This window comes from Genypterus blacodes, unplaced genomic scaffold, assembly GCF_046128005.1.
Source record: "Genypterus blacodes isolate CSIRO-AG114 ecotype Tasmania unplaced genomic scaffold, CSIRO-AGI_Gbla_v1 ptg000073l_1, whole genome shotgun sequence".
NCBI classification, from domain to species: domain Eukaryota; kingdom Metazoa; phylum Chordata; class Actinopteri; order Ophidiiformes; family Ophidiidae; genus Genypterus; species Genypterus blacodes.
In genome coordinates this window covers 5,549,961-5,566,078 of record NW_027466883.1, presented here as the reverse complement: position 1 = coordinate 5,566,078, position 16,118 = coordinate 5,549,961, and the positions used below count along the sequence as shown (strand labels likewise).

Genomic DNA, 16,118 nt, shown 5'->3' with positions numbered 1-16,118 from the left:
TAGACTTTGTTATCGCCTGAACACATCATTTCTGCTAAAACGTGCATTAAGAATAATTAAATATGCTGCAAAATGTGTGTGTGTGTGTTCAACCACACTATTGCAGATTGGAATTGCATGAAAAAATGTGTGTGACAAAAAACAAAGGGGATTCAGCAGCTGTGTATGTAAACGTTTACGTCATAACAGATATTTCTAAGCTTCATAACCCAAATTGGGTCTAAAACCCAAGAGATGTAAGCCAGATGCCCCTCAGATTAATGATCTGTCTGTCCATCTCTCCCACCATTCCATCCATTCATGGCTGCTGTTGGCCCAGTTGTCATGGTTACTGGATCCTCAGCGTCTCTGGCTAAGCCCCTGACGGCAAGTTGTACTGCCAAGAGGAGAAAGGTTTATGATCGCTCACACACACACACACACACACACGCACACACACACACACACACACACACAGTTCTCCACTTCTTTCTCACTAGTGTACTTATGAGGCTTTTCATTCATATATCAATACAAGTCTAACTCTGAGTGTATGCGCACAATCGTACATTCGGTTTCTCTGTCACACTCCGATAGAGGCCAACCCCATACATCACCCTGTGTGTGTGTGTGTGTGTGTGTGTGTGTGTGTGTGTGTGTGTGTGTGTGTGTGTGTGTGTGTGTGTGTGTGTGTGTGTGTGTGATAAATAAGGAGCGCTCTGATACAGAATTCCGGAATGAAGTTGCCTGTTGCATCGAGCCGTAGCGGCAAAGAGTCGCTCTCTCTCTCTCTCTCTCCCTCTCTCTGTTTGTGAGTGTTTGAATCATTTCCTTTGTGTTTGGCCTTAACTCCTTTTAATGCCTCGTCTGATATGCAGAGGATGGGTGCTGGGAGGTAGAGAGACGGTGCGCAGTTGCCATAGTTTCATGCGTCTCCCTCTCCCGGTCGTTTCAGGAAAATCCCCTCCACAGTTTCTGTCTCATCCTTTATGGTTCATGTTATTATAGCAGTCATGGTATTTGTTCTGTCCCCTCTTCTTCGTCTTCCTTCATCTCTCTCTCTTCCTTAATCTAATCATAACTCTGCAGCGTTCCTGTTTCGCTTCCATATTGCGGGTTCGTCTCTCTCCAGCTTACATTCGCCAGTCTCCTCCCTTTGAATGACACCCTATGGGGTCTTTAACCTTTGACCTTGCTTGTTGCCATGGCCACCACATTGGCCACAACCTTCATCACACAGATCAGTTTGTCCCTCAGCCTCTGTGTGTATTCCTCTGCTCTCTGAATGCCACACTGGCATAGTGACTTCACATTACTCATCTTTCTGGAGCGTAGGACTGCAGAATCCTTTAGAAATTTGGCTCCGGGAGGAATTTCCTTCACACCGATCTCACACAGTCTGCCGTGACTGAGGGCAGCGTTCCAAGTGATCGCCAGCAACCATCCAAATGTTGGCAAATTGAAGGTGTGATAGTCCCATCTGTGAGTTTTCTCTCTCTCTTTGTTCTGCCGAGTAGTGAGCTCATCTTCATTCACTTCTTCCGATTTGGGGAAGATTAGGCCAGGAAATGTAGACTTCTTCTCCTGGATTATACAATTATCACTTTACTTTGAAATAAATTGCATGAACTGATGAAGAATAATGCTGGAGTCATGACTAGGTTGGTAGTTGTCAGTGTTTTCCGTGTGGAATTGCTTCCCCAGACGATGGTTCTGTTCAGGAAGGAAACATCAGTGTTATGATTTGTGTGGATGTGTGTTTGGCATGTGGGAAGAGAGGAAAACCGCGAGAGGGGAGGAAGCAGGAAGCCCTGGCTGAGATGCGGAGCTGCTATTTTCGAACGCTCCGGGCCGCTGTGGAGAGTTGGAATGGTTACGGAGCGAAAGAGGAAGAATAAGGAGGATGACTGCTGCAATGTCTCTCTGTAATATCGTGTGTGTGTGTCTGTGTCTGTGTGTGTGTGTACACAAGTGTTGCTCTCTATTCCCTGCATGCTGTTGCTACACACTTCCGCTGCAGTCCGCCTGCTCCGCTTTAACGCAGATGACCTCATTGTTTATATTAGCAGCGTCCTCTCTCCTTCTCCTATCTCTCTCTTCTCTTCCTCTCCTCCCCCTCCTATCATTTCTTTGCCTTTATCTACTTATTTGTTCATGTATTTAGTGGCCTGCCGTCACAGATGTTACTCTCTGCCTCGTGTCAACCGGCCCGGCGCTGAAACATCGATCATCTTTACATCTCTCCTGGCTTGTTGCTATTAATATTACTGAGGTCAGAGCAGGATTTCCTGTAGCATCTACCCTTGTGCTGTACCACCTCTGGAACGTTTCCTATAGTGTCCAACGTATATACGGTATATACTCTAATACAGACGGGCTGCAGTCATAAACTCAATCGGTGAACTTGATGAACTGCTGTGTATGTATTTGGACTAGGCCACAAATTACCGACTACTAGGAGGAAATTGTCCGTTTTGGAATTTTACAAAATCTGTGTTTTCATGACACATTTCTCAAATCACAACGTGAAAATGTGCTATACAAAAGCTAAATGCGCTTAGTGATGTACAAAGGTCTGTAAGAACGGTGTTTACATTAGAATGCACCTAGTACAAGTAAACGGTGCAATTTTTTGTAAACAATAAAAGTATCAATCCTGTAAGCGACTGGAAGACAGACATGGAAGGAAAGTATGTAGGCTGTAGAATCAATACTGTGTGGAAATGTAAGATTCTTCTATCTGGAATAGCCACAGCACCATACTGCCAGTTTGTCCGCCTGTGGGGTAACAAGAAACATATCCAGACCCTTTGTCTTTGCTTTAGTTTCCACAGGATAGAAGTGGAACAGGTGATCGTCTCTCTGCGGTCGTTCAGTCGCGGCTGTCATTGCAGCAAAACGTGGCTGAATGGAAATAAAGGGAGCGTGAGAATATGACCAGGATGAAATTAAAGGTAGATCCGGGGCCTGATGGGAGTTTTCAGTCGGTGAATAGCAAATTATGGCTCTGCGATTTGCTGGGGCGGCCTCAGAAATTGGTCAATGGAGGCCGAAAATAGGATGAAATGAATAGAAGAGAGAGAGAGGGGAATGAATTAGTCGGCGCTGTGAATGAAGCTGCATTCTTTCAGATACACGACTGCAAATCTGGACGCACACACACTCGCACTCCAAAGATGACCAATGCTATGTGTGTGTGAACTATACTGCATTACGACATCAACCAGATCCCATAGAATTCATTAATTTAGAGACGCCGCCCTTCTTCTCCTCCCATAGTTGTGTAATCATGGAGGCTGGGTCAGAGCGGTTGTAGCAGCAGTAGATGTGCCGTGTCATTTACTCTCCTCTTCGTGTTTGTGAACGCGACCTTCGTGCGGCGTGGGAGATCTACTTTCACCGCAGACATGAGACATGGACACGGTTGGACGGCCTGTCCCCCTCCAGGTCCCCCGTCCTCACCCTCTCCATCTCCTTCTCTCTCCTCTGATTCTGCGGCAGGTCGTGCCTCTCGCTCTGGGACTCCCTGACGTCGTGACACACACACACCCTGCGGGGCTCAATCTTGACCTTTGCATGCAGTCCTCGAATGACTTGGACATTCTCCTCGTCTCCTCCCACACGCTCCCTCTCTGCGCATCTTTCCGCCTCCCTGGCTGTAATTTATACCGCTGCCAGACAGAGATTTGGAGGAGGCCTGAGCAGAGCGATGTAAACATGCCCTTAGTTGGCTATAAAGCTGCTTATCGCTTAGTACTTATGGAGAGGCTGACCACAGGCTGTAGACCTGCACTGGCCCCTTGTGGCTGCTAAAGAGCATTACAGCCCTGAGGTACAAGTGAGACATGCTGATGAGCTCTGCATTTGCTTGTCCTAACAGGAGTCTCCTTCTTCTTTTACCGTTTGTTCGTCTGCTACACATTCCGGATAATAATAGGAAAGGAAATTGCAGATGGAACTGTCTCTCTCTCTCTTTCTCTTTCTCTCTCTCTCTCTCTCTCTCTCTCGCTCTCTCTCTCTCTTGCTGTCTCTCTCTCTCTCTCTCTCTCGCTGTCTCTCTCTCTCTCTCTCTCTCTCTCTCTCTCTCTCTCTCTCTCTCTCTCTCTCTCTCTGTGCAGGAGGCGAATGTGATTTCAGCACATCGTCCCAGCGTGCATCAGCATGTAATCCATTTCCTCTCTTTGCCTCTCTTGGCAATGTGTCGCTGCTCAACAGAAGGACTGTTGCAGCAACAACAGAGACAAAGCAAATATTTGACGCGTAGTCAAACAGAACAACTGGCTCTCTAGGCAAAGTAGCCGCACAGACGCGGCCGTCTGGTCCGACTGGGTCTCCTCTTCGTCTGTTTCCCTGCTCCTCTTTCTCTCTCTCTCTCTCTCTCTCTCTCTCTCTCTCTCTCTCTCTCTCTCTCTCTCTCTCTCTCTCTCTCTCTCTCTCTCTCTCTCTCTCACTGTTCCTGAGCGCCACTTCCTGTCACTCTGGGTTCGTGTCTTCCTGCTCTTTTCCCCCTCAAACTCTGTCTGCTGCTCATATCCATTTATATGACTTCACATCACTTCCCATTTTGGTGTGTGTGTGTATGTGTGTGTATGTGTGTGTATGTGTGTGTGTGTGTGGTCACATCATTGCGTACAGAAGGTGTTGGCCAAGACCGGAGTGCAGGTTGTGTGTTTGTAAGACGCGAGTGTGATTGAGAATCACCGGTCAGAGTGACAGTTTCATGGACATGGACATATGTGGACGGAGACATGTGGAGGCTCAGATTCCGCACCAAGACCCGAACGCCACAGGCAAGTCACCGTCTCTGCACGGATTTGTCGCTTTGTCCTTTACTCAACAGGGAGTGTTCGGCACAGCAAAAGGGGAGAGTTGAGGGCGCGGATGAGATTGGTTTGGGGACTTTACAGAAGTGGCAAGCCGTGTGTGTGTGTGTGTGATATTCTGGGAGGAGAGGAAGATGTTTCCTCTGCGGGGTAGGATGTGAGGCTGAGTTGACGTTTTTAGAGGAAACGCAGGAAGATGTCGAACCCTGGAAACGTTGCTCCCTTCCAACTGAGATCCACTCTAAACCAGTTTTTACACTCCAGGCTGGAGTGTGTGTACGTTAAAGCGCCCTGTTTGTGTGTGTATGTATGTACATTATGTATGTATGTATGTGTGTGCGCGCACTCCCTGCCAGGGTGAGTTCGGGAAACGTCAGAAGTCGCACGAAACCGGCAGGAAATGAGATAAGCTTGAAAAGAGGAAGAGAGAACGAGGAGGGCTTCCTGTCACCAGTGTGTGGCAACCATCAGCCGCTCGCCCTCATCTGCTCTCTCTCTCTCTCTCTCTCTGAGTGTGTGTGCGCAGATCTCCATCTCCCATACATTAACATACATACACACTTGTAGCCTCCTCCTCGTCCTTTGCATGTCAGTGTAACCTTCTTCAATACGACCCCCCCCCCCCTTTTAGAACGAGCCCCCCATCACCTGGATAGAGAAGGACTTTGCCAGTATTAGAGTTCAGGTAAGCTCCATCCAGCTCCTTCCTCACCTAACACACACACACACACACACTTTACCATCAGCTTCCTCATCGCTTCTGCAGCTTCAACTAAATCCAACCTGATCTCTTCCACTAACACACTTTAGGGACACAAGCCTGAGCATGGATCAGTATGAGGTCAAGAGTAAAGAGTTCCTGTGTGTGTGTGGGTGTGGGTGTGGGTGTGTGTGTGTGTGTGTGTGTGTGGTCCCCCGTCTGTCCTCAGGCAGGAGGTATCTTATAATGAGACAGAGGGGAAGCGGAGGAGCGAGAGGACACTTCACAGAGCCGCTCAGAGAGGCAGGATGAGGAGGACTGGGCTGTTATCACAGACAGGAAAATCATTGTCATCCACTGGCAGTCAATCGTCCAAATGTCTCTGGCGTGTCGGCGACCAGCGGGGACGCCTCATCCTCTCTACGCCTGCTGCCTCCCTCCTGCACCGGTGCATTGTGGGCAAAGGGAAGCAGCTGAGAATCGGGTGACGGACTGTGGGGGGGTGGGAGTGTTGGGGTCGTCGGGGTCGTCAGCGACCACACAAGTCGGATCAGAGAGACAGACGGGGTACACATGTGATATCTGATAAGGAGGGCGACTAAGTCTTGTTTTGTCTTTTCACATGGTCCTTCCCTTCCTCTCTCTTGCTCACTCGCTCTCTCTCTCTCCCCCCCCTCGACTGAACTCTCTCACTCTCTCAGCTGCAAATGGGTGTGTGTGTGTGAGAGTGCGTGTGTGGTGCAGGTCTGTGAGAATTTGAGCAGGCTCTTCCTTCCTGCACGCCTGGGTTCCAATTCACTTCAGCTGCAGTCAAGGCACGCACACACACTGAGGGCACTCTGGGTTCACCTCACACACATACAGAGAGAGAGAGAGAGCGAGAGAGAGAGAGAGAGAGAGAGGACAGGAGACAGAACAACAGAGAGAATGAGTGGAAGTAACAGCAGAGCCGACCTGCGGAGAGAATAGAACAAGACTTAGAGATGTGGACGGGCGGCAGAGATGCAAAGTTGAGGACGATTTGTTGGCGGTGAGACGACGGAGGGAACCGACGATTGGACGATGCTCATGAGATGGAGAAGGACAAGAGGAGGTTCAACCTGAGCCGCTTGCTGACCGTCTACCTGTTCAAGAAGCAGCAGAACAAAGGCCTGACAGGCAGCGGCAGCAGGTCCACCACCAAGGCGGGCGGCGACGCGGACGCCTCACCTGCAGAGACCAACCAGTGGACGGTACAGAGACACTCAGGCAACACTTCATAACGGTACCGGGCCGTTTTGTGTGTGTGTGTGTGTGGAGTTTGCTTAAAGAGAAAGGCAGATGAAAGACCTTGTGTATTAACCAACTCTTGGTTTCCTGTTGTCGAGCGTTCTCAGGAGCTGCAGCTCTGTGGTCTCTGTTGTTTCAGGTTGATTTTTCCTTTTTGAGTCATCAATTTATTCAGAATCTATAGATAAAATGTCAACAAAAGAGACAAATCCTCTACAAGTCACAGTGCTGCCTCACCATGTCATGTTCTATCTGATCAGCTGTCAAACGCACAAAGTTAGAGTGAGATTTTGACTTTATAAATGGCCTCGATGCTTATTTATCGTCATTATCTGTGAACACATAGATGATGAAACCTCTCCTTCTTTATCCCCAATTATGACATCATCTTAAAGTTAAATATATACTTTCCTCTGGAGGTAATTGTGCTTCTGTTGCTCATCCCAGGCCTGCAGTGTGAAGCTCTGCGAGGCGATTCTGAGTCTATAGAGAGGCGAGAAAGTCGTTTTCTACAAATAGATCTGTTGTTGTTGTTCTTCATCATCTTCTTCAGGTTTTGTTGTTGAGGGTGTCGGCGAGATGTGAGGGAGATCGACACCAGGTCAAGTACAAAAAGTGTGTGGGTGTGTTGGAGATGTCGGTGCTCCACCCTACCAACACTCACATGTGGTTTGTGTGTTTTTGGTGACACAAGGTGTGTTGTGGTATGTTGTGTTGTGTTCTTCATCCCAGTAATCATCTTGTTTGTCGTCTTCGGCGCCGGTCAGCGTGAGTAGGCGGTGGTGGCGGCTGCGGCTATTTATGTTTTGAGCGTCATTTCCAGAAACCTCTCAAAAAAACATCACACAAGCCGTAATTTCTCTCTCGCAGTCAAATTAGTCGATTTGCACCGCGCTTCCTCTTTCTGCTGCATTTCACTGTGACGCCGCTATTTAAGGCAACGTTTACTCTTTAAGGAACTGAGCTATTTAATATTGCATTGACCCGCACAATCCTACACCCTCCGCTCCTTATCGCCCATTAGCCCTGTGATTATTGATCGGTTGGCTCACCTCTCTCTCTCTCTCTCTCTCACTCACAGGAAGATGGAGACATCAAGGAGATCAATATCACCCATGTGGTCAAGGAGGGATCGGAGAAAGCCGACGCCTCCCAGTTTGAGCTGCTCAAAGTGTTGGGGCAGGGATCTTTCGGAAAGGTAACACACACATACACACACACACACACACATAAATGCGTATGTTAATGGCATTCATGGGATTCTGTTGACTCTGGAGGAAGTTTCTCCCCTAATTTCACCTGCGGCCTGTTGCCTTTGTTCCATCCTAGGTGTTCCTGGTGCGAAAGGTGACGCCCCCCGATGACAACCTGCTTTACGCCATGAAGGTCCTGAAGAAGGCCACGCTCAAAGGTACGCCGGCCTGTGGGGGAGTCGTGCTCGCGTGCGGTCGTGACAGTGGGTAGGAGGTTTGAGGTTAGAGATGGCTGACCTTTGACCATGTGACCCCTGTGTGTGTGTGTGTGTGTGTGTGTGTGTGTGTGTGTGTGTGTGTGTGTGTGTGTGTGTGTGTGTGTGTGTGTGTGTGTGTGTGTGTGTGTGTGTGTGTGTAACGGGGAGCTTTCAGTTCATGAGGGGTTAAAAAGAAAAGTACTTTTGTGGTGTTTTCACTTGACAGTTTCACATAAGAGTGTGTTTTCCTGTGTTTTCTCGGTGTGTGTGTGTGTTAGTCAAAATCAGACCACCTCAGTCAGCAGTAGGGTTTTGGTTGTGCAAACAGGTGGTTTGACTTTTCACGCTTTGATGCTGTTAACTACATAGGCAGCTGGTTTGCACACTGGCTCACTCCTCTAAAGGTGGAGTACGGACGTGCAGATGGATTGTGGGAGTTTTTATTATTTCTGTTGTGTGTGTTCACCTCCTATTTACTACGGAAAGCAGCATTAGTCTGTGCTCCCGTCTCACTGCTGCCAGATGTCTACCAGCAACAGAACACACACACCTGGAATGAGCCAGGTGCAGTGTGTGTGTGTGTGTGTGTGTTTACTGTATGTCAACAGAGAATATAAGCGCAGGGGGGGGGGGGGAGCATCAAAGGTAACAGTGATCAGATCAGAGAGGAGCTGCAGCACAACTCATTAATCGGTGATTAACAGGAGGAAACTGCCACGGCGTCAGAATCAAAGCAGATTCAGCTCCATGGTTGAGCAGCTGAGACCAAATGATTAAGTGTGTGTAATATTATTATTTACTACAGACTGAAAGGACAGAAATGTAAAAAAAAAAGAGATTATTCCCAATAATTCCATAAAGTGAAAATATTTTAAGTCAAAATTCAAAACGTTACGAGAGTTAAGTCACAGTGAACGAGAAATAATTTAGTACGGTTTTTATCCCAAAAATAGTTTTGACGCCAAATTTAATTTAACATCAGAAGCTTAATGACTGAAGTATTTTTTCCTATTAGGCAGAATTTTACATCAATTTTTTTTGTAACTGTTCCGATGGGTGGAACAGGAGGAGGAGGAGGAGGAGGAGGAGGAGGAGATTTGATGGCACACAGGCGGCGAGACGACCACACAGGCCACGCTTCAATAATGGATGAATACATTATTTATGGTGGAGCTCCATTTCCAAGTGACTTACTTACAGCGAAACTCACGTTTCGCCCTTTTTGGACGAACCTGCTGGGGTTTGCAGGACGGCTGTGACGCATTCGAGTAAAGAAATCTGAAATCAAAGAGCGATGACGGCTCGTTGAGATGTGCGCTGAACCTGTCGGGTGGAGTTCATATGGGTCTGTGTCTCGGCATAGAGGGGGGGTGTCAATCATCTGTCATCGCCCCCTGTGACCCACACACACACACACACACACACACACACCTACTAACCTCTTGTCTCCACCTGCACAGTGAGGGACCGTGTGAGGACCAAAATGGAGAGAGACATCCTGGCAGACGTCAACCACCCGTTTGTTGTCAAACTGCACTATGGTGAGCAGGCCGGAGCGTCACGTCTGTACGGTGCCTTACTCACACCTGAAGCAGAGGCATTTGAAAGCAGCTCTCTCTCTCTCTCTCTCTGTGTGTGCGTGTGTTTGTAGCATTCCAGACAGAGGGGAAGCTGTACCTGATCCTGGACTTCCTCAGGGGAGGCGACCTCTTCTCCAGACTTTCCAAAGAGGTGAAGAAAAGAGATTACTTTGATATTCTGATCATCCTCTCTCTCTTATGACCTCACTTAAATGCTCTCCCTCTCTCTTCCTCCTCTTCCTCCTCCACCTCCTGCCAGGTGATGTTCACTGAGGAGGATGTGAAGTTCTACCTGGCTGAGCTGGCGCTGGGACTGGACCACCTGCACAGCCTGGGCATCATCTACAGAGACCTCAAACCTGAGAAGTAAAGCCTCTAAATCTGCACAGTTTCACGCCGCATTGACCTAAAATGCCATAAACCATCAGAGTCGCTACTTTGCAGTGAGTTATAGAATTTTGTCCAACTTTATTCCAGCATTCTCCTGGACGAGGAGGGACACATCAAACTCACCGGTGAGTTTCTTGCGCATACATTCCACCCCCTCACCCACACACACACACACACACACACACACACACGTTCCTCTCCTCTACACCTCCCTCGACCTTCATCAGTCACGGCTACGGCGCCGGCTTTATCTCGCCGCGCCCAGTACGCACGTTCTGACCCGTACACGCTCCTTGCACTTAATTATTACGCTTAATCTTATCGTCAGGCCGAGATCGTCCACCATTTATTTTGCTCCGGCTCCTTTGAATCAAGGGTGACCTTAGTGTTCAGAATCAGGCGGCACAGGCCAGAGTTACTGCGCCGTGACAGACAAGACAAGGAAACAGGAATAATCAGCTGCAATAAGTGGAAGAATTTAAGGATTTCAGAAAGGAATGAAGGAAGGAAAAAGGCAATGACAAATCGCAAATTCCAATGCTGCAGCTCTTAAAATGTGTGTTTGTGTGTGTGTGTGTGCGTGCGTGTGTTTCCCCAGACTTCGGTTTGTGCAAAGAAGCCATCGATCACGAGAAGAAGGCCTACTCCTTCTGTGGCACGGTGGAGTACATGGCGCCAGAGGTGGTGAACAGGCAGGGACACTCGCACAGCGCCGACTGGTGGTCGTATGGAGTATTGATGGTAAAGCGCCATGGTTTTAGATTGACCCTCTTATTGAATCGTTCTTAAACTGCAACAGCGATGTGTGTATCGTGCGTGTGACAATTTTGATGTTCTCTCCTTCCCAGTTTGAGATGTTGACCGGATCGCTGCCGTTCCAAGGGAAGGATCGTAAAGAGACCATGAACATGATTCTGAAGTGAGTGCTGTGTGTTCTGGCTTTTGCTGGTTCTCTCAGAGGGACAAAGTCTCACCGTTTGCTGTCTGTGTGTGTGTGGCTGCAGGGCTCGTCTGGGAATGCCGCAGTTCCTGAGCGCAGAGGCCCAGTCTCTGCTCCGTGCTCTGTTCAAGAGGAACGCTGCCAACAGGCTGGGTCAGTATCAAGAATACGCTCTCGATGTGGGACCTGATAGATCTGAGGTTTCATATTAATCCGTGTTGATGTTGATGTGCAGGATCCAATGCGGACGGAGCCGAAGAGATCAAGCGGCACCTCTTCTTCTCCACCATAGACTGGAATGTGAGTGTGTGTGTGTGTGTGTGTGTGTGTGTGAGTGTGAGGATAAATCCAGTCAGTAAACATCTGCCGGGGAGAAATATCCTCATAGTTTCAATTCTTCCTTTTCAGAAACTCTTCAGGAAAGAGATGAAGCCTCCGTTCAGACCGGCTGTGGCTCGACCGGACGACACCTTCTACTTTGACTCAGAGTTCACCTCTCGCACTCCTAAAGGTCAGAGGTCAAAGCCTGGAAGTTTGTCAGATGGCGTTCTATTAAACAATGAAATAAATATTTAGACACTCCAGCGCTCTTCAACCTGCGTGTGTGTGTTTGTTTCAGACTCGCCCGGCGTTCCCCCCAGTGCCGGAGCCCATCAGCTCTTCAGAGGCTTCAGCTTCATCGCGTCCACGCTGCTGGAGGAGGAAGGTCTGCTGGAGCCGGTTCAGCCCCCACCACACCCGGTGGTTCAGGTCAGCCGTCAGTCCAACTGAGATAAGAAGTATTACAGAGTGAATTTTTGGAAACTAGTAAAGCAAATGAGCCTCCTCCATGTTTCATCAACGCCTCCTCTTCCTCTTCCTCCTCTACAGCAGCTGCATGGGAAGAACCTGTTGTTCAGCGACGGCTACGTGCTGAAGGAAGACATCGGAATGGGATCCTTCTCCGTCTGCAAACGCTGCGTCCACAAATCCACCAACACGGAATACGCTGTTAAGGTACACAAACACACACACAAGCGCGCACACACACACACACACACACACACAATCGTGCATCTGGTAAACCTTGAACTATCAACTCGTATCTGTGTGTTTGACAGATGATTGACAAAACCAGCACAGACCCCTCTGAGGAAATTGAGATCCTGCTACGATACGGACAACACCCCAACATCATAACACTGAAGGATGTGAGTATACACACACTCACACACACACACGTAGACACAGCAGCTGTAGGAAGGGATGTGAGTGTGTGTGTGTTTGTGTCTCAGGTGTACGACAACGGAAAGCAGGTGTTCATGGTGACGGAGCTGATGCGAGGCGGCGAGCTGCTGGATCGGATCCTCAAGCAGAAGTTCTTCTCTGAGAGAGAGGCCAGCGCCGTGCTGCACACCATCACCAAGACCGTCGAGTATCTGCACTCGCAGGGGGTGAGGAAGAGTTAACGCCACGAATGATCACACACACACACACACCATGCCGCCATGCTCACCTCCTCCCGTTCTCCAGGTGGTGCACAGAGACCTGAAGCCCAGCAACATCCTGTACGTGGACGAATCAGGGAACCCGGAGTCCATCAGGATCTGCGACTTCGGCTTCGCTAAGCAGTTGCGCGCCAACAACGGCCTCCTGATGACCCCCTGCTACACCGCCAACTTCGTGGCCCCCGAGGTGAGCAGGGTCACACAGGCGGCGCTTACTTAAGGCTTATGATCTTGTCCGACGGGGAGTTAAGACGTCTTTTCTCTGCCTCACAGGTGTTGAAGCGTCAGGGCTACGACGAAGGCTGTGACATCTGGAGTCTGGGGGTCCTGCTGTATACGATGCTGGCTGGGTGAATAGCAATGCACAACACACACACACACACTCTCGCTCTCCTTTCTTTCCCTCCGCTGATGATATTTATCTATCCGTCTCCTTTTCTTTGACCAGTTTCACCCCGTTTGCTAACGGACCTGAGGACACTCCCAACGAGATCCTGAACAGGATAGGCAACGGACACTTCAAACTGGCCGGAGGCAACTGGGACACGGTGTCTGACGCCGCCAAGGTAACGTGAAAACAAATCCCCTCGACGCACCCCCGATCGCTTTCAGGGAACATTTACCCGGAGATGATGTCATGTTAATGCATATTAATGCATATTTTACACGCGTCTTCTTCCAGGACCTGGTGTCCAAGATGCTCCACGTGGACCCCCATCAGAGACTGACTGCCAAGCAGGTCCTCAGACATTCCTGGATCGTTCAGAGGGACCACCTACCCAACAGCCAGCTCCCACACCAGGACCCCAAACTGGTCAAGGTAAGAGGATATTCTGGCAAAATAGATAAGTGGGGCGAGTAGAGCAGTAATACATACAGACAGACAGTAGGTGGCAGTAAACAAATGCAAACTAGTGTATATAATTCAGTATCTAAAGCAAACTACTACTAAAACACATTGCAGACTTTAGAGCAGCTTGTAAACCTGTTATATAAAATGTGTAAAACTGGCGGTTTGCCCCTCTGAGTTGATTATTTTCCCATCTTCCGCCTCTTTAAACGTCTCCGTGCAGGGCGCCATGGCAGCCACCTACTTGGCCCTGAAGAACTCTCAGCCCACCCCGGAGCTGAAGCCCATCGAGAGCTCCTTCCTGGCCCAGAGACGCGTCAGGAAGCTTCCCTCCACCTCCCTGTAGAAACAAAACAAACAACAAAACGCAAACACATAGGAACGACCAATCGGCTCCACTGGGGGACTCTGCACCAAAACAACCCTGCACCTCTACCCGGATCCAACCCGCCCGGTCCAGCTTTTGCTCGGGGGAACGAGTGTGACCGCCCCGCCTCAAGACCAGCCAAGGAACACCCGACCGTGCTCCTGTCCTCCCCCAAACCCTCCTCCCCCTCCCTACCAAGTCTCGTCCCACCGGCTGTCCCTCTCTGTCCTGTCAGCTGCTGTTAGCCAATCACCTCGGACTATCAAAAAGACATGAAGGTGGAAGGTGGTGGGTGCTGCAGGCAATCGACGGGTGCAGGTGTTTGGCAGTGTGTGTGTGTGTGTGTGTGTGTGTTGTATACTTGGGTGTGTGTGTGATGTCGTGCATGCATGACCCCGGCACAGAGTCGACGCAGCCATGTTTCCTCCTCTCCTTCGCTGTGATTGGTCGTCCCTCCCGCTTGCTTGCACGCCCGTCTGTCCGCTCGTTTTCGTCGTCCGTCTCTTCTTTGTTCTTTTTCGGGAAAAGTTGATGAGCTTTATATCGCCGCTTGTGCTGCCAAATTGAGCCGCGCGTGCCGCCGGCGCAGCGTCGCCGTGCTGTCCGACTGCTATTAAATGTTTTTTGAAGAATAGAATTATGAATATTAAAAACATTTCCTGCCATAAATGCCTCTTTGGCTTTGGTACAGCCAGAAAAAAAAACTATGGATTGTGGAAATCGTGGATCTATGCTCCTGTTTTGTTTTACGGAGAACGTTTGTGTGTGTGTGTGTGTGTGTGTGCGTGTGTGTGTCAGTTGCATGACTTGCAGTATGTGCGTGCGTCTGTGTGCCTGCGTGTGTGCGTGCGTGTCGTCTTGCGGGATGCTGCAGAGTCATGTGCATGGTCCAGTGCCGTGATGATGTCGTGGCTTGTCTCTCTCTCGCTCTCTCGCTCTCTCGCTCTCTCTCTCGCTCTCTCTCTCCCTCTTCGCCCCTCCCTTCACTCTGCTTTGAGGCGTGTGTTCTTTTTACTACTACAAAAGCTTGTATCATGGGTGGCTTTCTATGAAAGAAACTTTTCCAGAGGAAGATTGTGGCATGTTTAACTCTCAATATCTGCTTTGTTTTCTGTTCTCTCCACTGTGTTTCTTGAATAATGCATATTGAATGCCGCCGTTTCCTGTGTTGGCTGCTTTTGTTGTTGGATGTTAATTTTTCTATCTGTCCAAAGAGAGCAGAGGTTTAAATTGGTGATCGACACACCGAGCATATCATAGGAATCAGTCTGCTGGTTGATCCAAACTGGTCTCTTCATCTGTTGTGACATGTAAAGGGGAGGCGGGGGTCGACTGTTGAATCAATGAAGCACTCCAACGCTCTCCCTCCCTGAAAGTCTCTGTCAAGTCACTGGTTCTTTATCATGCAGACCGCCGCTCACTGTGGAGTATCTGCAGCGGTACTGTATTTATCTCGCTTGTTCACGATCTTTGATTTTCTGTTGAAACTTGTGGATTTATCTGACTTCTTTTTCATCTTATTGAAAATGATTATAAATACTTTGAGATGCTTACTCATTAGCAGCTTCAGGTGGGAAACACATGATGACACACGATCCATGAACCAGCTTGTCTCACCTCAAAAAGGGATTAAAGTTATGTAATTCTTGTTTGGTGACAAAACTCTTACTCGAAACTCTTACTTTCACGGTAAGCTGTTATTGTAACATAAAGATGAAGATTTTTATATCTTACAAATATTAAAAAAAGATTAGTTGCTATGACAAATTGTCTCCTTCGCTTTGTTTTTCTGGGTTTGTTTGCGTTTCCGCATTCGGTTTCTCCTGGAGGCTTTTGTCTCGGTCTGCTGTCGCGTTCGGCCACTAGAGGGAGTCAAAGTGCAAGTTCATTATAAATAAAAGTGAACCAAATCTGTAAATGCTTTTTAAATCAAATCCCTTTGTGCTGACCTCCACTCTCTCTTCTCTGTTGTTCAGTCATCCGATGTGTTAAATGAGCTTTTAACTGTTTGTGCACTTTAATGAAAGCTCTAGCAGATGGAGTCGTTTATCTGCATCTCTTTATTGCAGTGGAGTCATCTCACATAATCATACGTGTATATTCTCACATCTGACAGATGTGTGTAAATGTTCTGCTCACTCCCATCTGTCTCCTCTGGCCTGCAGCTTTCGGCTTTCATCGCCTTCTCTTCGTCTGACTCTAAACACACCAACAGAACAGATTGTGTTTTACAATGATAAACTCCTTGCATTACTAGGAAAGAACCAGCAGTGGTCGCTTGCA

At 48.7% G+C, this 16,118-nt stretch overlaps 1 protein-coding gene across 4 annotated transcripts; it reads left to right on the top strand.

Moving 5' to 3' along the window:
- The first annotated feature begins 4,422 nt into the window (after positions 1 to 4,422).
- LOC143006137 (ribosomal protein S6 kinase alpha-1) lies at positions 4,423 to 15,445 on the top strand. 4 transcript variants are annotated; one of them, XM_076157460.1, is made up of 22 exons: positions 4,423 to 4,769; positions 5,434 to 5,487; positions 7,853 to 7,969; positions 8,101 to 8,182; positions 9,682 to 9,762; positions 9,873 to 9,952; positions 10,061 to 10,167; positions 10,279 to 10,316; positions 10,790 to 10,932; positions 11,040 to 11,110; positions 11,196 to 11,284; positions 11,367 to 11,431; positions 11,540 to 11,642; positions 11,751 to 11,881; positions 12,002 to 12,127; positions 12,232 to 12,321; positions 12,406 to 12,564; positions 12,644 to 12,805; positions 12,892 to 12,968; positions 13,067 to 13,184; positions 13,301 to 13,438; positions 13,692 to 15,445. In XM_076157460.1, the coding sequence occupies exons 1-22, from the start codon at positions 4,728 to 4,730 to the stop codon at positions 13,812 to 13,814; spliced, it is 2,196 nt and encodes a 731-aa protein (XP_076013575.1). In that variant the 5' UTR covers positions 4,423 to 4,727; the 3' UTR covers positions 13,815 to 15,445. The 4 variants fall into 4 exon arrangements, with proteins under 4 accessions (XP_076013575.1, XP_076013576.1, XP_076013574.1 ...); XM_076157461.1 differs by lacking the exon at positions 5,434 to 5,487; XM_076157459.1 differs by lacking the exons at positions 4,423 to 4,769; positions 5,434 to 5,487 and adding an exon at positions 6,034 to 6,734.
- Positions 15,446 to 16,118: the final 673 nt, after the last annotated feature.

Coding starts and splice junctions, on each gene's coding strand:
- LOC143006137 (XM_076157459.1), top strand. CDS start 6,576: ATGGAGAAGGACAAGAGGAGGTTCAACCTGAGCCGCTTGCTGACCGTC. Junction 6,735..7,852: donor CAGAGACCAACCAGTGGACG/GTACAGAGACAC, acceptor TCTCACTCACAG/GAAGATGGAGACATCAAGGA. Junction 11,111..11,195: donor ACCATGAACATGATTCTGAA/GTGAGTGCTGTG, acceptor GTGTGGCTGCAG/GGCTCGTCTGGGAATGCCGC.